Genomic DNA, 25,965 nt, shown 5'->3' with positions numbered 1-25,965 from the left:
GCTGGCCGGGCACGTTTTGCATTTAGCGCGTAAAATAAATTTGCACAATTTGTGACAAGAGTGCGAGCAAAACTAGGGAAAAGGGGTCTTGAGGAGTCGGTCAGAGGGGGAGGCAAACAAATTGACAAGCCACATGCACTGTGGTTAATTTCCCAATTTTAAATAGTTAATTGTTAAGCAATATTTTATGATTTACATGTATCAGTTTCATTTTAGCGTTAAAACATTACTACAATAACATCAACTGTAAGCTGCGCTTTTCCTTTTATTAACAATTAATAAAATTTTAAATTAAAATTACAAATATTATAAAAAATTATTAAAAATGATGCAAGGCTTTGCTAAAAACCACATATATTAAAGTTTAATAATAATATAACTTGCAATTTGTAAACTTTAAGCTTTTCACATAGTTTGATAAGCACTCCTGGCTATCCGCTTATGGAAGTAACACCTTCCCAATGGAGTTCCGCCCACTGTGCAGTGCCCTTGTCCCAAGGAGGCGTCACAGTGGGCAGGCTGGGCCCCTGTGGGTCGGCTAATTGTCATGCCATGCGAGACTTCTCTCGAGCGGTTGTCTCGGGACCGCTACTGATTTTTCCTCTTATTGCGGCTCCGCACTCGGTCCGTCCATCAATTGACTTTATCTATTTGAACTCGCATGTTAAAAATATCAATTTGTTGTCTGCCCAGACTTTTGACTTTGTCCGCTTCTGACAGACACTTGGGCCCGCTCAACTGGCTGGCTGCTTGGCTTGTTGGCCGACTCTCTTTCGGCCGGGTCTACGGTAGAATCGCAGCTTTGCGTTTTTGGTGTGATTTATGGCCACTCGGTGGCATAAATGTAGGTGCGGCCAGCTGCCACATAAATCATTGTTCACTCTGCAATGCAATTTTGCGCAAAATGCTCACTTTGCTCTCCGTGCCGAGGGCTCAGAGGTTGGCTCGCTAATCAGGGATAATGTTAGATAATGGGTTGGCCACGGCTTAAATTTGGAGACTAGGCATTCGTTGTTTCCGCAAAACTTAAAATTGTGTATTTTTAGGTTATTTATAATTTATAATACCATATATCCTTTTGATAATGAGAAGAAATATTTTAGATTTATTTTGAGATGTATAAATGTATATCGCCCAGGAAACTTAAGTAGCGGAAGCGGATATTTTGTCATCCCCATAAACCATTTAATCTGTTGTCTTAAGGAACTCTAGAGCCATTACCCTTATCCCGACACCTGTTATACTTTTGTCCTCCCTGGAACCTTTAGCAAGTCATTTGACCATTCGGAATCACTTAATTTGCTAAGGAACCCCAGCACTCGTATTCCTGCCCTTCAGATCAATTATGAAAGTAAAAAGGACTGGAGACCTATCCCAGATATAAGTGTGCCACTTGGGAAGGGCAGGGCAGCCGAGTAAATTATAGGGTTTGTGGAAATGTGGAGGGGGCTTACCCCAAATGACCACTCCCACATGAATAATTCATCGAGTCAACTGAGTGGCTGTGGCTGCATTAATGGGTAACGCTTCTTATTTACCATGATGCCGCAAAAAAATCAGACACCGAATTGAGAAATATTCTGCGAGACAAGTTTAATTAGAGAGCGAAGCCGAGTGAAATTGTCTTATCATAATCTTTCCACCGCCAGCGAGGAAATTTTCTGATTTTGCACACAGACTGACTGGAAAATTGTGTTTAGTCACTCCGTACACATCAATCATAGTCAGAGTCCCTTTAGACAGCCGAGTTAATGGCCAAGGGATCCTGGCCATAATGTGCTGGGTGTTTGCGTGTCCTCGGACTTTCAGTCGGACAAGTGCATGATTAATTATTTTATTATCTATAAATTGGTTTTGTCCCCTCCAAACGATGATGGTGGACCTTTTCCGCTCCTCTCGTTTACCTTTGCATACTTTGAGGCTTGTTAAAATTCCCCGCTTTTCTTTGTGCCTTAAAAGTTTTCACCGCGCTCGGAAAACTTCCGACTTCACATGTCGTTCTGCACTCCATCATCATTAAGCCCAGTAAAAGCTATAAGCCTCAAAAAAATATTTTTTAGGCATGAGGACTTCCATCTGAAGTATCCATTTGCACCGGATTTTCTGTTCAATATGTGGTTTTATTTTTTGTGCGCGAAAAAAACTTTCAAGTGGAAAATCTGTTGCAATTCTTTCGACGCCACCATCAAGAATATTTTTCATTTTTTATTGGGCATGTTTTCTGGCGAAACTCTGCCCAGATTTGGGTCACCAACTGCTGTCGTTTAATTAGCAAAATTTTATGACTTTGATTGGGCTGGGAAGGCAAATGTATTTGAAATACTGCGATGACAGCTTTAATGGCACAATGAGAAAAAATTGAAATGAACTTTGCAAGAGAGCTGATGAAATATCAAACTCGTGGAGTGTAAGTATTCAATAGATTCAGAACGTGAGAAACTTTCATTTGCACCAAACCTTATTAAGCCAATTGAGAGATACCCAATTAAAGTTCAAAAGTTAATTTCTTGGCTCGATTTCGGCTATCATTTCCACTGCGGGGCGCCGATCTTCTTTCCACTTAGCGGTTGGGATCATAAACCCGAACCAGCAACTAACTCAATCATTACGCAATTAAGCAGCGACCCAGACAAAGCATTGCCCCACAGATTTATAGCTATATCCATATCGAACGGGGGGCACATTAAATCACGCGACCCATTAATAAAATTGTTCCACACTCGCTGCCCTGTAATCGTTTGGGGGGGTCTGAAACAGAAGGCTCAAATATTTAATCATTGTCGCTGGGCTATCATTCTCGGGCCTTGGGATAGCTGCCATAATTCTGTGGAAAACAATTTGTACAAGTTGATTTTGTTCTCGAGAGGCAGCTGTGCGCTGGATCCAAAGATTCGAACAGTTTTATGACCCTGTTTTGGATGCCATTAAAGCGATTGTGTAAATTCTGGAAATAATCAAATCCCAAATAAAAAGCGTACAGATCACACTTAAATTTCTTGTAGAAGTCGTAAAGAGGTCTCGGGGTTATAAATTAATTTTATTTATCACTTCAGTGTAAGCGATCATCAAGATGGTACAAATAAAAGCAATTATTTACGTCTTCCTACTTCTGTATAAAAATTACACAAGCTGAAAAGGGTTAATTATAAAACCTTAATTACAATTTATAAAAAATTGTATAAATGATACTTCGTTTCATTTGGGAATTGTGCAACTTCTGCTCTTTATTCAAACTGTATTTAAGTCAGCCGAAGAAACAATCCTTTCTGAAAATCTACACACATTAGCTAATGAGATACACTTGCATTTGACGAATTCCCGCCCCCTTCAGCACCGGGGCATTTTCAGCATTGATCAAGTCTCTGATCGACATCAGCCCACACAAATTTTCCGTTTCGCTCTATGCAAATCGCTGTGTGGGACTTGAGCAAAAAATCCAATTAACACTTTTAGAACGTGCCAAAAACTTTATTGCGCAAAACTTGATTTATGCGAAACAGAGGGGAGTCGGTAGGGAAATCTATTGGTAGCCAAGGTGTCTGAGCCAGTTTAGTTGGGCAAACGGAAAACCTCACGATCGCGAAAAGAACACCCACGAACCCCAGAATCCACAAAATCAATAAACCTCGATAGCTTGTTATAGTAAAGGGCAAATATGAAATATTTAAATGTATTTATGACATTTCTATCATCAATTTATACCAATTACAACTTTTGTTATTAACCTAACTAATCTTATTTAATATTTTATTATTTAGGATTTAATAGTTTTTAACTTTAATTCCATTTGATTACACCGAACAAAGATATCTCCAATTTATACCCCCAGTTCATACTGTTTTAAACTGCGCTCTGCCTTGCCTCTTTGTAGTTCTTCGCTCACAACAATGAATTGCCGCGATTTAATCAATTGTGGCAGGTGTTTTTATTTTTTGTGTTTTCGTGCTGCTGCCACAAAAACTGCACGCAGCCAGCGATCGAAACTGGTTGGCTGCAGCACCGAAAACCGCTTTGAATCTTTTTGCGAAGTCTTGTTTGATTTGCTCAAATTAGCGCATGGAGAGCCGAAAACCTGCTGGCGTCCCCCATAAAAAGACTCGCAACATGTGGCACGTTTCCTTGGCCAGGCAATCGAAATTGAAAACTTCGCAGCAAATTGTTGGCACTTAATTGAGTAACTCCGATCGATCTCGATGTGCTTTGCATAAATTGAAAGGGGCCGTGGAAAGAGCGTTCTGGGAGTGGGTGCGTGATATAGGTGTCATATGGAGTCGCTTGTCAGTGGGCTTTGATCGTGTCTCCGCACCGAGGAGCATTGTTTACGATCTGCAGGGGTCCGAGTGGACACCTTACCGCAGTTGTGGCCAGGTGACCACAGCGGACAGAGACTTTATTGATTTCATGCCACAATTGAAAATTGTTGATCTTTTGTGGTTGATTTTCTGACACAATTGGGTCGTAGTTCCTAAGGTCGTGCAGGTGGTGCAAATGAACTATGGGCAACATAGTTGCGCTTTTTAATAATACCAACATGATCTTTGATTTCACACATTCATCGCCCAGGGGTTTCTTTTTATGATGTTTCAATCAATGCTTGAAAAGGTTGCAGTGGTGTCAATGCTATAATTAATTTATTAATGTTGAAAACTTAAGGCGTCAAGTTTATAATTAGCTTTCAAAGACATTTTTTTTTTTTAGAAATTAAACATTGGGTGATACATAAACTTAATCTATTTTCATGAATCTGAGGCAGATCTCCAAACTTTTACTTTTTGCACTCATTCTTTGGCTAATCAAAAGTTTATCACTCATTGAACTCTTTACATATTTTCATAGGCCCCTCTAATTTTCTCGATCCTCAATTTTCACCTCCACAATAAGGCCTCCAACATTTTCGCCACCACTAAAGAAGGTTATGATCGCCTTGACAATCCCCCGGGGCACTTGCGATGGCCAATCTTCGGTGTTGAAAAGGACATTTTTGATGTAGAAGTCGCCCTCAGGAACTGGACAAAAGTCGTCATCGACCAGGGGGAAATTGGTGGTTTCTCCATTTTTCAAAGAGGGCTGCACGAACTGGACGTAGAACTTCTTGAAGCAATCGCAAATGCTCGTTTGGGGCACGTCCATGGCCATCCTCTTGAACTCCCCATCGCCTCTGGGACTCGAATAGAGTTCCACCGAAACCTTGAAGTCATCATTGTTCATCTCACCAGTGAACTTGAAGGACCCGTTGAGAGCCCTCTCCCGGCCAACAGTTTTCAGGTTGTCGAAGAACACCAAAGTCTGCGAATCGCCCTCGAAGGGCTCTAGCCTCTCATTGGTAACTTCATAGGATTGCTCACACTGTTTAAATTATTATATCTGTATTATAATTTATATAAATTCTTTAAAATCACCTTTGTATATTGCAGCAAGTGGAGCAGTAAAATTATCCCAGGCCACCTCATTTTGAACTGTAGCTTGGATTTACTCCGTCCATCCTATTTATTTGGTGATTTCGGAACTGATTTGGCACGCGATTTTCATGTTCCATATGTTTACGAATTTATTAACGTTCTTGTTTTGAAGTTCATCGACAACAATGTATTTTCTGATTCTGATCTTTCGATTCTAACAAGACTTCTCTCAAATTCGCCCTTGTTAAATTTTAATTGACCAATTGACGTTGACATGAATGAAGCCGAAGGTAAATTTTTGGAGCATAAATATTTTACATAAAGAAAACATTTTTTTATAATTAAACATTTATATATTAAACCAAATAGCACGTGATGTTGACAAAAATAGAATGATAAATCATGAAGTTCACAAATAATAATTGCTCGTCCTATCTCGTTAGTAAATTATATAAAGTCGGCTATCGCTTAAAAATATTTTTTAAATAACATAAAGATAAAACCTAATTGCCCTAACTACCACAAATCTCATCAATTGTATAGCACCATTTGTAACGCTCTACAAAATCCGACGCCCACCCAGCGCCGTGTTGAAAATCCAACTAAAATAATTCAATTTGTTGGAATTGCCTTCACTTCACCTTTCCCCGCCAGATGGTGGCCCCGAAAATTCCGTCGAAGTCCCATCAACAGATCATCAAAATTTGGGGGAAAATCCCCCAGAAAAAAGCGATAATAAAGCATTAATTGAAAAGTTATAAACAAAAGACAGCAGCGACTCGAGAACGTGTAGACAAAAGACACGAAATACAAAACAACCAGCACAAAAAAGTGCGCAGTGCCAGAAAAACTAAACTCAGCAGGAGATATTTTACATTTTCACGGATGGATTTCCCCAGAAAGTGTGTGCCAGAGCGGAGGGCGCGCTAGTTTATATTTATACCAAATTCATTCAAGATCCGACGGGGGAAAGCGGCCTCCTTTCAGGGGGAGGAGGCCCAGAAAATAGGGGACACCACGCGCCCGCGCCTGCCACAAACTATAAATAGAAAAAGTCAAATGAGAGGGGATTTTCCGAAAAATGAAAACGTCACTTCAACTTGGCATTGCTCGCTTTTCGAGGGGGGCTTGCTGTGGGTCTATCCACCCATTTTTCCCCCAAAAACCCATAGATATGTGGAGTACTTAAAGTACCTCGTAGTAATATTATATGATACATTAAATGTTCCAGAACCAATTTTCTCCGACTAAATACATTTTAAAAAATATACTTAAAAAATTGTATATTAATCATAAGCTTATTACAAGTTGTGTGCCTTCCATACCTTTCCTTTGAGAGGCCATCAATTCAAGTGTCTAACTTATAAACCACAAATCCAAAAAAATTACATATAAATGCTATATACCCTACAAGAAGGTGGTATCCAAGAGGACAGCCATGTGCAAGCCGCAAACAATTCAAGGCATTTTCCAAGTAATATGCAACACATGTTCTACGGCTCGTGGGGGAAAGTGTGCTCCTGCGCCTGCGCCCCGTGCCACAAATGAAAACGGAAAACTGCCAAGGAGCCGACAGTTGTCGGTTTTTCCTTTTGTCAAATGGAGCAGCACACGAGCGTAATGTCAAGTGACAGTTCGCTGTCCTCGGCGAGGCATGACATTAGATAATGCTTTGACTCGGATCAGCGATCCAAAAACCCCAAAGGGACAAACAAAATGAGGGGGCCAAAGATCCATCTTTCTCCCTGCTCCGGCAGCATTGTCAATCAAAAATATTAGAACAGGATTTATGGGGGGAATGGCTTTTGAAAACCCAAAGAAAGTAAAAAGATAATATTTTTTAAAATATGAATGCAGTATCTGAATTTTTATAATCATAATCAAAACATGTAAACTTTGAATGCACGTTATTGTTAGGGACTGACTTAAAAATATGTTAATATAAAAGAGTTTTTTTGTGTTTAATTTAGGATTTTTGCACCCAACAAATTTGTGAGCAGATAGATTCTACATTTATGTTGTGCCCTTGAAGTAAATTATAGGCGTCACAAAATAATAAAAATATTTCAAACGAATTTCTTAAATCAATAGAATTAAATTCTAATTTAAAATTTTGATATTGACTTATCAATTAATATTGCCGATATAAAACAAACACAGAACGCAGTTAGTACAACCATTTACAATGTCTACCTCACAGACGAAGATATGACGAAATAGCAAAGACAACGAGTTAAGAAACCATTAGGCGGGCCACAAACTTAGCATATTCAGAGGCTTTCCTATCCCAGATTAATGGCCAGTCTGCTGCTCCGAGTTCGCCAAGTGGTCGAGCAGGTGACAGGCATTAGCATAAATCGCAGAAATCGCTGAAATCGAAGCGAGCAGAGCGGACAGGTCGGTCAACCATTAATGAACACCTACACGCCGCTGGGGTCTGGACCTGGGACCTGGCCGCGGTCCTAGCAGTATAAATCAAACATTTAATTACAGTGTAATTAATGTAACGTATTTCAATTAATTAAACGCGCTTTGATTGGCGTCGTTGCCCAGACGCAGTTCAGCCAAGAAACCAACTATCAAACAACGCCTAGGCACAAACCAAAACTTAAGCCGAGAAAATTCAGTGGAAAACAAAAATAAATTACGAAACCTGAAATTTTGCGCGCCAAAAATCGGAGAGGAAAATACTATATTGAAATAATCGAATGATAGAACTGGCAATACTCTTAAATTTTACTAAGCCAATAACTTTTCATATTTAGACCATATTTTAACATTGTGATACTTTTAATTGTAGAAGTACATAGTAAGGAATAGTAAAACTATATTTACAATATTTATAATATTATATGTCATTAAAATGCTGTTGTCTTATTTTCTTATTATTTGCTGCACAATATTGAGTAGCTAATATAAAACTAGTTACATATACAGAGAAGCTTATTATATGCTTAATAAGAGAGCAAGAACTTACCCGGTTCAGAGCAGTACAGATGGTTAATTCGTGCCTTAATAGTTAGTTATTAAATTTAAAATAATATTCATAATGTTTAGTAAACATCAATTTAAATTGGATCTGTAATAAAAAGTTAAATATGAAAAACAAAGCAGGTTATTTGTGGAGAGTTAGAGTATCCCAAACAGCTGGCTATGTCGGTGGAGCAGGTGAGAAGGCGGCAATGCCAACTAGAACCCCATCGAACGGCGCTATAAACCAGCTGCAACTGTTACCAGAGGATCGGAAGGGGCGGAGGGCGTGGCGTGGGCGATGGAAAACTCAATTGCGTCGTTGCGAAAATTAACTGCAATGTGCACAGAGCCCAAAGAGCCCGAGAGCCACTCTTGGCTTTAACAAATGCTAAAGGCTCGCCACAAGGCCTGTCCCGACTTTTTTAGCTATCTTAGCTACACAAGAACCAATATTAATGATTTCTTTTTTTAAATATGTAAATTACAAAAAATAATGATATATCGAAACTATTGATTGTACAATAGTTATGATCCTTATTTAAGCATACGAAAATATGATGAATATTTCGTTTATAAATATCAAAGCTGATTTCATTAACATTTCCATTAAAGGTAAAGAGGGAAAAATAAAAAAAAAATATTGTAAGTAAATTTACGGTAAAATGGGAACCGTGATTTTAAAAGAAGGAGGGAAGAGCTGTTCCAATAGCTTGGTTTTTCCTCAAATAAAAAAAATAGGAAATAAAAAAAATAGGAAAGGCTATAAATTTAATACACAACTAATGGTCCTAACATTTAATCAAATTCTTTTGTGCAATTCTTAAACAAATTTGAAATGTGATATTATTCGACTATATACATATATATTTTTATATTTTATATTTATAAGCCCTACTTATATTTTTTCAGTGTACAACTGCCTGGTGGCCTGTCTTCCTACGTTGCAGGCCGAGTTGAGAAGGCGTCGCGGCTTCCGTGGCAGGTTACAGCGAATTTGTTGCCGTTGTTGTTGGTTTGGCCTAATGCGAAAGTTGTTGCCCTTGTGTTAGTGTGCTGCAACTGTGATCGTGCCACAAGTGGCAGTGCCAAACAAAACTAGTCAACAAAAAACGCATCTTAAATATTTTTAAAAATTTACTAACCTGATAAAATATAACTTCCTGTGCTGTAGAATAGTAAACTAACGATATATTGTGACACTGTCCACAAAAACCAAATCATGCAAAACCAAGTCTTCTGAATTTATAGTTATAATAGTAATTTATTTTTTAAATGTTCATAGGATATCCCAAAATATAACTAATATGTTTTTTGTTTGACAGTGTGGTTTTTCCACCACGTCACGCGTCAAAGTTTGTACGTGTTGTTTCGTTTGTTGGTCAAGTGAGCCACACAACACTGACAATAACAAATGCAACACGCGCTTAATTTTTATTGGACCTCATGTGGTGCGCATGCGCAGCACCGAATAACCGTTGCATATGGACATACGGATGCGAATGCACATGTGCGCGTAGATATGTTTTGGGGCCAGCAATTGGCATAATTGACTGGTCGGTCCGTCTGGTCAGCTACGTGAGGTGGGAGAACTTTTCGGTTGCCATACTGTCCCGCCCCACCCCGCCGAAGTCCCCCGCCAGTCAATTGATTTATGTCCATCATTAATAACAATCACAGAGAGGTTCGAGACAAATGTAAGGCAGGCCAGCTGAGTGACAAGGAGGTTGAACCTTGGGTAACTCCCACACTGGACGGTTGTTTCCAAACTGGGAGCCCAGATAGTTGTGGCTGATCCTAATAGGTGGTTTACCTTTTTGAAAGCAGGTGGACGTGGACAATGAAATTGGATTAATGGGTTTTTTGAAATCATAACTGTTATAAAAGAAAGAAAATGGAATTAATTTGTTTTATTACTTTATTTTGTTGCTTAAATATAATTATTTCATATCTTATTCAGCCAAATAAAGATCATGCAAATATTGCATAATACTCACAAGTTTTTTTTGGGTTTTGTTAGGTATTTGAGGTTTAATATAATATCAATTCCTATGAGATAATTTACTTGTATACTATGTACTTCCATAGTTGCAAGCTTCGTATGTCGTATCATAGCCTTCGCTGTATTTTGCAATTATCAGCAATAAATTGGTTTATGTCGGCAGCCTCACATATCAACCCATACAGATTTTACGGCCCCGTCGTCTATATTTAGATACCGCCACAATAAAGAGCCCAGCACAACAAAAAGCGAATCCACTCGAACTAATTGCCCTGTCCACAATGCTGGGGCTTATCCTTGATCATCAATGGTTCATTAACTCCGCCAGAACTGCTGCTGCAAAAAAAACAATGCCGTGGAGCGTATTTAATACAATTAACTTGCTACGTTATAAGATTAACCCCATCGAAAGGGGGGAACCGCAATGGAGTCAAGATCAGGCTTCCTCCCAGATTAACAATCAATTAAAATTGACAAGTGGTCAGCAAAGTGCAGCGGAAAGCCAGGGGAAAATAAAGGAGAAGAAAATAATTACGATGGCTGCATAAAAGGCGCCATTTAGCCTCGGCTAACGACACGCAATAATTACGCCCAATTAATCGCAATAACTTTTGCAAATTAGATAATTTCGGTTCACGTCCCGGAGTCCAGGGAACGCCTCGCCAGCTGCCCTGGGGCCACATTAAATGCGATTCTTTTCCTGAAAGGGGGAGTTTGGGCGCAGAAGATTTTCCAGCACGCCACTCCAATGTGTGTAATCTTGCATAGCTGCACTTGTCGCTCCGCCAGTCGCCCCAGCCCCAGGCAGACCCAGAAACGCCCCAGCTTTAGTGACAATGTATGGACACCCAGATGGGTGGCTTTGGGTATGTGAAACTAAAAAGGAGAAACCCCTGATTATAATGGTTTACAAAACATTTGCCAGAAGTGCTTTCGTGCATTAAAAAAACATAAAATAGGTATGTCAAATAATTTAATATTTAACATTTTATAACAATTATATTTTTATTGGTATGCTTTTACCTTTTTTTTGAGCTTTTAAAACTAGGTGTCAACCCTTACTTAAATTAACTACGAAGCATAATTTAATTGGTTAGTTATATAAATTATACCCATTTTAATAACATCATTATGTTTCATACACTAAAATCACTTCTGCCTTTCATGTTTGTTCTCATATTTAATCATGTTTATTGCCTAGCAGATATCAAATAGTCGACTCCTCAGCCAAATATCCATAATTTATTATTTCCTAGTACAACTTTTTTATTCTTGCCCCCAGTGTCCGCCACTTGCTGCTCCTCTAGTTGCTGCTCTTGTGCTGCTGCTCCATCAAAAGGCTGTTCTGCAAATAAATTATTGCCCCGTGCACTTGTGCCAGCCCCCTTGGCACATGGCCCCTCCTCTGCCGCTCTACGCCCCTGCCCCTCTGGGGCAGAATGCCTACTTAGCCAAGGCGCAATGCTAAAAATACAATTGAACCTATTGCTGACAGCTGTTGCGTAAGCCGCGGAGCGCTTGAAACCGAAAAAGGGGGCATGTTCTTAAGCAAATATGGAAAGGATTTAGAACCGTCGAAAGAAACTATATGTTATATAAGGAGGAGATTAAAAACGTTTGCATGTTCTAATGCTAAAAAGCAGTAAAATCAAATTAATTACAATTCCTCAAACAATTCTAATGCGATTTTTTACCTATTTTAGGTAATAAAAACATTGTCAACAAGTCTAGGTAATAAAATATATATATTTTTTGTAAGTATAGATTTTGAGTACGTCCATCGGTAACAATAATTTTTATTTTCTGCACAGATTGAGGATGCGTAAGAAAAAAGAAGTAACTTGCCAAGCAGAAAACCTTTTTGCCCACATTTTTCATAAGTTTGCCTATACTAAAAAATATATTACTTAACAAACTCTTTTAGTATTATACCTTTGCATAGGAAACTCCGCTCCTGGACAAATGCAATTTATCAAAAGGCAGCACGCCACGGAGACTAAGAAAGCAACAAGCTGCCCCAACCAGTCGAAAGGCCCACCGGCAGAAGCGAGATTCGCTGCCGAGGAGGAGTCGCCTTCGTCTAGTATTACATAAGCAAACTCGCGATGCGAAGAGCAGTTGGGAGCTTATCTATCCGCGAGTATTGGCTGCTGGCGGAGCAAGGAGCAGATCAAGTGGCACAAGATCACAGGCCACGGCAAAGGGGGAGCACTGCGGAGAAGGGGCCTCGACAGCTGGCAAAAGACGGCGGCACTGTACTGGATGGCCAGTTCTAGAGCCAGAGATCCTGCTCCGTCAGAAGGAAAAGCTCCGGGCGGGCACGCGTCAAGCTGAGACCTGGTCAAGTACACGCACATAAAAAGGGTATTGTACTGGGCCAAAGAATATTAAATAAATAATTGACTTAGCACGTCTTATATGTTTACTTTTATTTGTACTATTAAAATATTATATTCTAATGTACTACATTAAAAATAAAGTTTATAATGTACTCAAAACACTGATATCGTTTAACTTAACGTATAACATAACACAACGCTGGAAAATTATCTTTAAAATAAAGTAAACTATTAAGTTTAATCCCTTCTAAAATTCTGAAGATTCTGTTAAAAATACTTAATGGCGTTAGTTAAAAATAAAAAAACTATTTTCTGTTTAAATTGTTTAATATTTTTTATATTTCTCTGATAAATATTTTAGTTTGTAGAGTAAAATGACAGACTGAACGAATTAAATGATCATGGCAACCCTTCGATTCTTGATTAGGATCTTAGGCCCCACAAATGTTCTTGAAGATTACCCCATTGATCAAACCAATTAAAATAGAATATGCTAATTCTTTCCCGTGCAGCTGGAGAAACTGTCCCAAGCCAAAACAGTAGCCCATTGTGCAGGAATAATATATATGTTGGTTTGTGGATTGGAATTGATTTGTTTGTGGCCTGTGGCCAAGTGACAGAGCTAGGGGACTTAAATCCAATCAGCGGACTGGTCCGCACACGCCTCCAATTAGAGTCTAAATGACAATTGTACTTTTAACCCAATTTACCCCAGGCTCCTCACAAATTCCCGGCAGTTGTTCTCTGCAGCCTTAACTATAAATCTGAATTGTGTACGATATTTAGGGTACGCGTGGAGCCCTTCCTTTAGTCCCTTTCTTTTTTCTCCTCCTGGTCGATCGCACTTCAATCTTTGCTCAAGTGTCGCAGAAGCCCGTGAAGTGCATCGGTTTGCCATATATGAAATGGTATTCTAACCCCAGAATACCCTTTCTTATGACTCGCTTGGGGAGTAAACAAAAAAAAAGGTTTCTTACTACCAGGATTAGGTAAAAGATTTATAATAAAGCAAGGGATTAAGTATTAAAAATCCTATAAATGGATAGTACCTATCAGGTTTCTAAATATGTTTTCTAGGATTTTATTACTAAATATATATATTTTATTTTAAATATTATGATTTGATTAGCATTCGCATAAAAAGGTTTTCCTTTTATCTGAAATGTTAAGTTCAATCATTATTTTACAATATTTTATTAAAGGAATTTTATTTAATTTTGATAATATTTCTATGTTTACATTTTTTAAACCCCCTATTAAGTAAAATTAAATGAAAAATATTTTTTTAATGCGAAATAAAAGAGTATTTATAAATGGCTTTCCTCGCGGGTATGGTGACTTTTCCCCTTTCTTGTTTATGCATTTGATTATTTGCTTAAATCTTTATCGTTGATTTCCCAGTGTGTGTAAGTGGGTATCTGTGTGTGCCTTCCTCGTTTTCAGTTTTCAGTTTGTTCTCTCCTTTAGTTTTGTATGCAGTTTCTCGTTTCGATTCGTTTCGTTCCTTTCGCAGTCTTCGTTTGCATCCACATCCACACAGGCCTACTCCCAGATATATTTGTATCTGTATCTGGAAGTGTGGCGGAGGCGAGTAGAGATCCATTAAGGCAATGACCTGTTTTCATATCATTTCTTTATGTTTGTGTGCTGTCCGGGCTTTGTTGTTGTTTTGTCTCGTTCTCGCCGAAGGGGGCGTGGGCGGAGGAGGCCGCAGGGGGGGCGTGGCGGGGCACACGCAATCGGAGGAATCGACGGCCGTCGCATGTGTCCCAATGTTGCAAGTTGATAGTAAAAATTATGATGATTCTTGCCCCAAACAACTGGCGGTTACTGGTCAAACAAGTTCTGTTGTTGTCGTATTTTTTGTTGTTTTTTTCTGCTTTATTTTATTTTTTTTGTGTGCATATTTATCTCTACGTTGTCGCTGCCTCCACTTCATTAGGTCTTTAATTTTATATCGTATCAAAACAGAGAAAAGGCAGGCACACAGCCGCTTTTTTTTCTCTTTCGCAAAGACCATTTTGTACCCTAAAAAAATTTATAAATTTTATACTATATAGAGAAAAAATTAGATAAAGTAATCTTTATTATTTAAATATATTTTAATCTTACCTTAAAAACAATAAATATTTAAATAAAATTTTCTGCGTTGATATACAATTAAAATATATTCTATTATATGCAATACCTGTTTTAGATAATATAATGTATTTAATTTACGATATAATATAAAATTAGATAAAAAGCTTTATTTTAGTTACGATAAAAAATACAACTAGAAAGAAAACTTTTTAAAATTATAATACAATCCTATTTGTTGAAGATATACGTTCTTGAAGATACATTATGGTGGAAGGACATAAATTGAATAGATATAAACATTAATTTATATATCTAAAACCCTAAATTTAGATGTACTTGTTTGCAAAACCATAGAATAATTATCTTTCCAGGGTATTTAAGCTTCGATCTTTGAAGCCAGTCTCCTATCTTACTGTTTTTTGCAGTCGTACTACGAGCCTACGAGTATCTGGTGGATACTTGAAAAAAGTCTTTGGTGCGTAAAATCTTTTTGGGTTCATTAGAACGTTGAACGTGGTTGTCGTTGTGGGTCCCTGCTCCGTTCCTTCTTGTTTGCCCGGGGAGCGGGTTCCTTGGCTCAGATCCGATCCTGGGCATGGTCACATGGGCAATCAAGTCGTTCCTACTGGCCCTGTCACTTTGACAGCGCATCTGCGGTTTAATCTGGTTTCTGGTTGCGCTGCTCTTCTGCCCGGTTAGCGATTGCAAAGTACCTATGTACATACTCGTAAGTTTTATTGCCGGGTACAGTACGAACCTGGCTCTATGAACCAGCGTCTATTTATAGTGATCGCGTGGATATGATCAATCAAACTGGAGGCGTGACAAAAGGGACAAGGTTATTTATAGGGCAAATAGACTTGCCTCGGGATTGGAAGAATAAAATGGCTAATAATTGTTAATAATTATTTCTTAATAGATGGTTCTAGCACGTACACAATGCTGCTTAGGTGATGCAAAATTAGATTTGACGTTTATTAAAATTTGAAGTAATAAGTACCCAAATTGTTTACTACATTATAATCACCTCTTTGTATTTACTGATCCTTTTTACTTTTTTATTTACAGGTCGGCATTTTAAATTCTGTTTATAGTTTTGAATAGTAATAAATGAAAATTTCCATTTAAAAACCTTGTTGTTCTCAACCTTATCGCACCTCCTTTATTTCCATTGTCGATCACGCCCATCCATCACCTGTAAGCCATGTGTAAAGAGCCCATCCACGAAATCTTCGTTCTTTTCCCAAAGTTTGCTCAAGATAAGCACTTTCAGTGTAAAGTGCCTTTCTATTTGCCCAGAACCAAACGAAAAACTGATATCTGCCTGCATTATTTGCTTAGAGCATTTGCCTCTGTTTGGCTACTTAAATTTCCCAGAGTCAATAAATGGAACCGAGTGTGCAGGCTGAGAAGCCCAGATGTCGCGGCCCAACCTTGACCATTCCACATAATTGCGATTATCTGGCGATGCTACAACGTTCCAGGGTCAGTTTGTTTTTTCTGATTTTCCAGCAATTGTTCATTAGCAGCAGCATCCTTGAAATCGAATGGAAATCGTAATGGGGCACACCCCCTGGGGGGCCAATAGGAATTGCACCCGTCAAGTCAAAGATTAAGCAAAGTTTGACCGAGAGCAAATGTATATGGGCAAAGCACTTTAATCACAGCTCATTTTCCATAGATTAACCTCCAAGTGGGTGGAAACTCTTGATACAAGACAAACAATTATGGGTTCCATAAATTACACATAGGAAAATTATTTTTTTTAACTAGACATGAATTACACCTCAAAAATGTAGTTTCTTAAACATATTGTGACCATTAAAAGATCAATAATAGAACCATAAATATGAAAAGGAATATGTTATATTTTAAGACCATAAAGAAACATTTTTTGTTTCCGTGCAATCGAGATCTGAGAACTTAAAACCTTTTGGATCAGACCATACTAAACCATAATCACGGCCAAGTGGTGATTTGCATTCGCAATTGCTCGAATCAATGTTATGAACGTCAAAAGCACGACAAATGAATCATGCTGCGATCTCTTCTTTATATATGGATCCCCTCCCGGTCCAGCAGATCGGGCCAAACTCCAACTCGTGTGCCCCAGAGGCAGCGACATTGACAATGAGCCAAAAAGCGTTTCCAAAGCGATCCACAAACGGTAGCCAGCCAGCAATAACAAAAAACAATGCACCAAACAAAAGCAGGGAAACGGTGGGGATGCATATCGAATCTCCGATACCATTTACCTAGTTTTAGTCAAAAAAGTATTTCAAAAGAGGCTTGCTTCTTAGTATATTTTACACCTTACCTTTCAAGTTGTTTCGTAAATAATTACAGGTGCTTAGTTGTGGGGAACCAATCAGGCCTCTTATGCGGCAATGATATATCGGAGGATATATTAGATATCAGGAATATCATAGAAATTCGAATTTAAATGATTTCCAAAATTATTTTAGATTAAAACTTTTAAAACCCTATAGCTATATATATTTATTTTAAAACTGTATTTTGCGGTGGACTTCTTTGATAGTTTGTAACACCATCATTATTCCGCCCTCTATTACAGGGTATCTTAAGAAAACGTGCCCGCTTGCCAGAGCTTTTGGATTTGGTTTGTTGTTGCAGCATGATCAGGCAAAAGATCGTTAAGCAGTGCACAGTAGCTGCTCGAGCGTCATAATAACAGCAGCAACAAGATGTTCGAGTCCCCCTCTCCGCGTTGGGGCTCCCTTTTCCCCCCGTTGCCCCATCGCCCATTCGCCCAGCGAGCCCACCGCCTACTGGCAGGTCCCACTGTGCCGTCCGTCCGGCTGTCCGTCCATCCGCCCCACCGTCCGTCCGTGGAGTTCTGAGTTTTGAGTGTGGATGTGGCTGTGGCTGTGGAGTGCAGCTGCAACGCTGCAGGGTGTACACTGCACCGTGCAGTGCAACATCGTCGCGCCACAAATCAACAGCACACACTGGACTCCTCCGATATCGGAGTGGCGTAGGCCCCTGGTTAACCGGTTTGCTCTGCGGACAGCCGGACATTACGGACGGTACGGACAGATGGGACAGATGAGACGGACTGTGCGATCGGATGGAGGAGACGGCGTCGACGACGATGCATAAAGCTTTTTTAGAACCTTCTTTGTTGCGGCTGGCAGCTGGATACACAGAAAAAACAATTAATTATTTCTAACCAGCAATGAGGGTTTTTCATTGATAGGGAATAAACTAAGAGCGAGTGCTTTTGAGAACTAAGAATAAAAATTATACTTTAGGTTAGTATTACAATTTGAAACTAGTAAATATTAAAAAAATATTTTTATTTTTAGATATTAGTAATAAGCATTTATTTTATTTTTTATTTATTTTATCCAAATTAAATCACTTCAAAGAAAAAAATGTTTAGCCAGAAGCCTTGTTAATAAAATCCTACTTACGGCTTATTATAAATTGTCATAATAATATTAACTTGTAAGCCGGAAGGCATACAAAAGCAGCACTACACTACTTATTTACCCTTGCATATTCGCCATCCTGCGCACTCTGCAGTTTCTTTTATTTGCCAAGCCCAATTTCCATTTGTTTACCCTGATTGATCTACGCCAATTTCTCTTTCGGCCTTTATAATAACCGACCAGCTACTAGTTGCCTGACCCACCGCCTCCTTCGCCCAACTCCCCTTTCTAAATCGTTAAATTTCATATATCAAATTATGGCCTGGATCCACGAACCCCTAATTTTGTTGCGTGTAATTGCCACTTCCAGTACAAAAGCTTTTATTTTGTATGCTTGTTGTATATTTTGTAGTTGTGTGTTGTTGTTGTTTCTGCTATATCTTTTGTTGGTGTATCTCGGGCTGTTGTTGGTGTATCTGTTGTTGTTGTTGTATATCTTTTTGCTTTTGTTGTTGTGTTTTCCGTTTCGTTCGGTTCTTTTCCTTCCTCTATGTTTAAGGCGACTGCGCTGCCGTCTTAAGCTGCATTACAACTTTTTACTGCGTCTTAAACTGAAATCGAGTTTTGTTGTGCACGTAGTACAGATACATGTGCCCGTACACACAAATGTATCTTTTGTCCGTATGTATCTTTTCTATCCATCTGTGTGTGCGCAACTCCGCCCGAACCATCAACGCCCCAAGTGCACTGGGCCCCTGCCTCCCATTCCACTGTATCTTTCTTTATGTGTCTCTGACAATCTGCTGGTTTGATAGTTACAACGTAGTCATCGTCAGCCTCCCGCCTTATAGAGGCCCCCTCCCCCTCCCCCTCACCCTTTTCCAACCGACCCACCGAAGTTCGTCCAGTAGCCGCGCTTAATTGCATTTTGACTTGCGGCGTGAAGTTGAGTTGAAGATCATAATGATGACGGCGACGAAGCCGATGATGACGATGGTGATGGGCCAGAAGTTGAAGATCAGCTAGCTGAAGATCTCGAGGCGAAGACGGGAAGAGCTTTGTCATATTGGAACTCTCCACGGTCTATTTGCTTAGGGGCGTGGTCGACGGTCGCCTCCTTTTTGGCGTATGCCCAGTAGCTGCGCTGGGCTGAAAAGTGTTTTGCACCTACACTGAGGGGCAACCTAACTAACTTAGGGGAAAATAAAAAATATCTTATATATGTCTAAATTTTAAGCAGTGAAAATAAATTGAATGGATAAATGAAAGATTAAAAGTAAACGTGGGGAATAGAGCATTTTTTGCAAAAGTACTTCAAGATTGTAACGAATGTAATGTAATAAATGTCTATAATATAAATATCTATACTAATAAATGGCAAGGGCAACCTAACTAACTTAGGGGGAAATAAAAATATCTTTCATAGTCTAAATTGTAAGTAATAAAAATAAATAAATAAATATAATAACGATCATAAGTAGGGTAAATAAGATGGGTAAATGGAAGAGTTAAAGTAAATGTGGGGAATAAATCATATTTTACAAAAGTACTTCAAGATTGTAATAAATGAATGTATAAACGTCTATAATATAAATATCTCTACTAATAAATGGGTAAATCTATAGAAAGTATAATCTGTTTTTGCTTTTTTTTAATGAAAATTTTAAGCAATATATTTTAGCAGTGTACTCGTCTCCAGTCCTGCGTCCCATTGTATTTGCTTGGCTTGTGGGTTTTGTTGTAGTTTTTATTATGACTTGCAACTGCGGGCTGCTTTTTCAGTTTTTGTTTGTGCTATGTTGATTGAATGCGCTTTGTTAGTTTGGGGACCCTTTTGTTGGTTTTTGTTCATTTGCTGTGATTAGTTAGCGGGCTTACGAAAATGTTGAATAAGTTAATACTATTTTGGGAGATCGGTTCTTAACCAAATTAGAGGCTTTTCACCCAAATGACTTCTACGCTGCATAAAATTGGTAAACAATTGGGGGACCCTGTTTGTTTCCATATTAACTGATTTTCACATGGGAACTTCACACATTTCGAATGGAATCCGTTATTGAAATAAGTTAATATCTTGTGGGGTAAAACATCCTAATATTTTATTATCTTATTGCTATTCAATGGAACCACCTGATTATTCATCCCCATTGTTTTTTCCTGTTTAATTTTATTTAAGCTGCACTAACCCACATTATTCGGTTTCTCGATAACCGCAAAACCGTGTTCATATTTATTAATTAGCGTTCAGCGATCCCTTTGTCACTTGGCCACTTGCCCGACGTTGGTCTTCTGTGCCTCGACTCAAACAAATTAGCTATGCTGATCAGCCATCGATTTCGGCGACCCAGAGTCGAATCGGTAGCCCGCTTGTTAACCATAGTCTCAGCCATTACGCATAAATTTCGACTTGTCTCTGGTTACAACTTGTCTTACAGGCCATGCCAACTCATGTTTGCTTCGTGACTCGTGTGTGTTTTTGGCAAATTATGTTCGTTCTCCAAAGGGAAGCAGGTATATTAGCTGTCGGATAACTAACTCACTAAAAATATGTTCTGGCGATTAATTTAGACAACGTACTTGTTTAATTAAATAATATCTGGTATAACTATATGTTATTCTAATAACGTTATAGTTAAAGTCTATACAGTTATAGGTCTTAAAAATTAAACAATATAATCCAAACTTTACATTTAATTGGATACAAAAATATGTAATTACACCTAGTTAAATAAAATATGTGTTAATCCACATTTCATGACAAATAATTCTCTACAGCTCATAAAATATCATAGACCATAATTTTCATTGATTGAATGCTATAATTAATGTGTTGAAATACTCATCTACATTGCAACAAGATCATTGGATAAAAGTTATTGTGTCACTTCATTACTACAAAATCAACGACCTCTAGTACTTTCCGTTTTTCAAATGCAGAACAGAGTATTCTACATTTCTGTTTGTTTTATTTTACTTGGAACTGACCGCTTCGGGCATAAGTTTACCATAATATTGTACCAATTTGGCTTTTGTGTTAATTTGTGTGTGGATCGGTAAATCATCTCGGGGCGTTAGTTTATTGGCCGCGTTGACTCTTGCTTTGATATCGGCTTGATTTGATGCCCCTTTTTATGGTGGCCGCAATTATCCAGGCCGTTTTGATGGGCCTCAAGTCCCGGTAACTGTGCTTTAATGGGCCCCATAAATCGTGGGACATTATGACACGAGCAATAATCCTGACTCCATCCGCAGTCCACACCTCAGCATGCATTTCATTATAAATAGGTTAAGATGCTAAATTTACTGGACATAAAGCGCTGAGGAGCAAAGCAGCTCGCACACACATAGCCACATAAACCTTTAAACCTAAACACGCACTTAAGTCATAAAAAAAAACCAACAACAGCAACTAAGACGAAAAACATGACATTAAATTGCATGAGGTTAAGCAGCGGAGAAGAAGCAGCAGCCGAAGAAGAGGAAAATAATAATATTGTCTATAGAACCCAGCACAGGTGTTCGGTGCCGCTGCAGCAGCCGCACACATAAAAAACCAGCAGAAAAAACACACAACAAACTTAAAATCAAGTTTTAAAGATTCAACAACGTCGACGGCACTTAAACAGCCCCAGCGCTAAAAAGAGATGGAACATAGACGGCAGAGGTCAGCACATTATAATGTTAGGAAAGTTCTCCCTCTAGGGTTCAAGTCATCATATTTCTTAGATTAAAGGATGAATAAAATTTTTTTTTTCATATTTCAACGATTTATTGTCAAGCCCAAGCCCGTGTATCCTGTAAATAAATATGAATGCAGAAATTTTTTTTAAAGAGAGTTCGAATCTTAGGATTGGTGACAAATTCTGTGTAAAATGCTTAAAGTTGGTATCGTAAGTGGTGTCAAAAGTTTAACAATTTACTTACTTTTTTCTCTGACTTATTTGACGGACTTTAAATGACAATATCAAAATCAAAATGCGTTGTTATTAATTTTTTATTTATTTTTTTTATAGTTATAGTATTATTATACTGACCTCTGCTGTGCCAGGAGCGAGACAGCAAGCAACCTTTAAATGCGAGCCGAGCAGCATCCAAACGTGATGCGATCGAAGGAGTGGCGAGGGGGAACACATAGGGGCAGGGGGATCTGGAGGGGATATAGCAAAGCCAAACCCAAGTCGCGATCGAGCCGTGCAGGCAGCAACTTGTCGAGACTCGCCCCCATACCCTTGGACGGACTCAAGTGCCTGACTGCCTGATTATGATCGGCTCGGAGTGGTGTGCTATATGAGCTGCTCCCCCTGCTGGTGCACTCAGAAAAAATACTCTTCATATTATATTAGAGTAACATTATTGGTGGCTAATAACTCAGCATTTTTGGGATAAAAGTTATCAGGGATGGTAAACTTTTTTGAAATCGTATCTAACAACAATTGAATGTGTCACTAAAAAGTCAAGTTCAGAGATCAAAACATATCTGTCTTTGTTGTATATATAATATATTTGTTGTATATATCATATAATTTCTTAAATTGGTCTTAAAAAGGCGTTTAATACAGGTTTTGATTAACCAATTGGTTAAAATTATGTCTTTCAAAACCATATCTCTCCTTATCATACAGTCATTTGAGGTGATACGATGAAACCATTCGCCAGGTTAATAAAATAAGAAGATCACCTTAAATATAGGAAAATATAACCTAAATAATATCCATGAGACCTGCAATTTGTGCTTCTTTTTCCGATTCTTTCCAGTGTAGGCCTGCTGCCGAGGAGTTGGTGCCTGTCTGCGTGTGTAATAAACATAATGATAATGCCCGCCGCCGTCCAAGTGGCTTGGCTGCCTTCTGCAGCTACCGTGGATGTAATTTACACTTACACTGTGGCACAACGGTTTTTCGGGGGGCCAAAGGGGCAGGCTCTGCGGTCTTAGAGCCAAAGAAATGACACACTTTGGTAGAACCCACATCCAATAACTGCTAACTGATTTCGTTTGTTTTCCCTGGGCTTTGCTACTCCGCAGCCGAACGTGATCGAGCGGAAAGCCCTCTGGCGGTCATTAGCCGAAGTTCGGTTAAAAGTAAAAGCCATCTGGCGTTCGAAGGAAGGGTTGAAAGTGGGTCTAATGTTCTGGGCTTCGATTTCTGGTTCAATACAGTAGGCACTCTGAAGGTGGAAAAACTTACAAAGGACTCATGTTACTGAGGTTATTACTTCAAATTTGCAAGAACACTCACTGAAGTTAAGAAAAGGACCCTTTGAAAGCATTAGATTGCCTGAGTTTATAAGCTCTGTACTAGTCAACGGTTTTTATACAACATCTTTGTCTTCTGTACCGTACTCCCATAAAATAATTGTGCAATATATATCCATTCCCTCGGATTATTAAAGTCATTGCGTTTTGCGCAAAATATGACCCACAGCAGGGCACAAATTAAACCGATATAAGCTACGCCCCATCAAGGAGGCCCTACTGAAAACCTTGATTCGTCCCTTGGGGCACTCAAAGTGGATCGGAACTGAAATGGACCCAGCGAAAAAGTCGAGAGACCAAGTGGTGAGCAAAACCAGCAGCTGAGCCCCTCGGGCGGCAGTTAATCAACAGTTTTTATGCAAAACTACAAAAACAGAAACCAGAACAGGAAAATGAAAAGCGAGCAATAACCCAGGCAGGCAGGCGAAAAAAAACCAGAGAAAAAAATCCGAAACGCACACCTCAAGCCCCGAAACAAGTCAATATGATCGATCGTTTGCTTGATTAAGCCTAATTGAAAACGAAAATGCAGAGAGCCAGAGCAGGGCGAGCGGAGAGAGCCACTCTATACGGTCGATGCGATACGATCCGCAGTCATGATCACTGGCCTGGTACTCGGATCGGGCGGACCGTCGGATCGTCGGATCGGTCCGGTTCGGTCAGTGGAAATCCGAAATCGGTGGAAACCCACCAGACGGGCCCCACTACCCACACTGGCACAAGTTACTACAAGAATTTTGAAATCAAAACAAAAACGTAAAAGATCAACGCACAAAAAGAGCGCGCCACTGAATTTTGGCGGGAGACTACTGTACCGCTCGGTCGGCGAGAATCAGATGAACAAAACAAACCAACAAACCGACAAACCGGAGGAGCCTGTAGTAGGCGTACCCAGTATCCAGTATCCACCGTCCGCACTCCGGCTGCATTCGTGTGGCGTGTGTAGAAGATCGAGAAGAACAACAAAACCAAAAAGCAAACTGCGCGAAGAGCGCCAAGCTCGGAAGATTTGCTTCGCGAGATTTTCCCGAGAGCACGGCGTTTTCTCTGGGCTGCGACAAGAGATCGGTGAAGAGACACCGAATGCAGCGAAGAGAGGGCCCCACCAGTGTTGCCGTGCTGCAGGTGGATAGTCGAAGAACCAGATATCATAATGTATTTCAGGCAGTCTTGAAATACCATTTTTTCGAGACCATTTTAATGTTTACCCGAGTTAAAAAATATGATAATAGTAATTCTAGTTATGGGATTGTAATAATAATTTTTAAAATTACTTTGTTTTTTAAAAGGTTACAGTTTAACAAAAGGATTTTACAACACTTGGATAGCTGAAAACTTAAGAACTCTTGTGGCACCAAGCCAGTGAATTCCATTTGATTGTGCTATGGTTCGTACAGTCAGTTAGTTTTATTCTATGATAAAAATCTTTTTTTAAGTTTAACTAATCTCCAGATGAGTTTATTGATAGGCAAATATTATGCTATCTTAAGTTAATATTTGAGTAACCGCTCGATCCGAATTGAAAATAATTTAATGTATCTCATATGTTTCTAAAAAGCAAGTGGTGAAACAATCTATCGATGCCTGTTCGATTTCATTACCGAGCCTAAGACACTACCAGAGTTGAGGGCAATTAAGGAACCCTAATTAATGGTCAATTAAGTACCTCCAACACATCTGTCAGTTGATAAGGAAACCCCGCGAAGGAACCCTTAACACTGCCACAATTTTCCGCACATAAGTGACCCTACCGGTTTCATTTCATTCGGCTTATTCTCCCCTTTTTCGGGCTCGAGAAAAAAGCGCGCCAAAACCGCGCACCTACCGGGGATTTATAGTCCTTCCTATGCTGGGCGCGATAAAACCTGAAAAGGAGCGAGGGGAGTGCGCATCGGCGGAGTGGGGAAAAGGCGCGTTTCCACTGGGCGAGTGTAATAACCCCAAACGGACCCTCGATCCGTCTCCCTTTCTCTCTCTGGCTGAATAAATTTCGCAGCAGAGGCGGAAAGGAGACGCCGAAGGAGGAGGACGAGCAGAAACCAGGCAACGTTACTTGTTTCTTGAAGGGTCCACACGATCGCCCCACGACGTCAATTTGCAAGTTCTCCTGCAGCCACAGAACTCGGGCTGCAACAGCACCGAGCCCACTGATTCGCAGCGGAGAGGGGAGGTTGAAGAGTACTCGGTCTCGGAAAGGGTTTGTAGGTTCCAGAACCCTTTACCCTGATCCTTGAAATATCTAGAGAATCTGACAAGAATGACGAAAAATTGCCTATTTTTCGAGGAAGTTGGAAGGTTTTCAATACTACGGAAATACAGAAATATATTCTTTAATTAATAAACGCTAGGATCATTATTCTTACCTGTAATTATAATAGTCCCTATTCGCCTATCCTTGCATTTTTAAATTTTCACGAAGAGTTCAATGAACTTTCTCTCTTACTCCAGTTTCTTTTTACATCTACAAAGCTCAATTATAGTGTGCTTCTTCATATATGTCCCTATATCTTTAGTCCCTCTTCCCATA

At 39.3% G+C, this 25,965-nt stretch overlaps 1 protein-coding gene across 1 annotated transcript; it reads right to left on the bottom strand.

Annotated features, from left to right (window-relative positions):
* Positions 1-4,614: 4,614 nt before the first annotated feature.
* Positions 4,615-5,450, bottom strand: LOC108028180 (uncharacterized). The gene is made up of 2 exons (XM_017099841.2): positions 5,400-5,450; positions 4,615-5,346 (listed from the first exon to the last, which is right to left on the bottom strand). Exons 1-2 carry the CDS (start codon positions 5,448-5,450, stop codon positions 4,843-4,845), a joined length of 555 nt encoding a protein of 184 aa, XP_016955330.1. The 3' UTR covers positions 4,615-4,842.
* Positions 5,451-25,965: the final 20,515 nt, after the last annotated feature.

This window comes from Drosophila biarmipes, chromosome 3L (assembly GCF_025231255.1).
Source record: "Drosophila biarmipes strain raj3 chromosome 3L, RU_DBia_V1.1, whole genome shotgun sequence".
Classification (NCBI taxonomy): Eukaryota; Metazoa; Arthropoda; class Insecta; order Diptera; family Drosophilidae; genus Drosophila; species Drosophila biarmipes.
This window is presented reverse-complemented; position numbering and strand designations above follow the sequence as displayed.

What these genes read in the sequence shown, in the direction of transcription:
- LOC108028180 (XM_017099841.2), bottom strand. Translation starts at nt 5,450, where the DNA reads ATGAGGTGGCCTGGGATAATTTTACTGCTCCACTTGCTGCAATATACA. An exon ending in ACTTGCTGCAATATACAAAG is followed by an intron (nt 5,347 to 5,399) that starts GTGATTTTAAAG and finishes TAATTTAAACAG; the next exon opens with TGTGAGCAATCCTATGAAGT.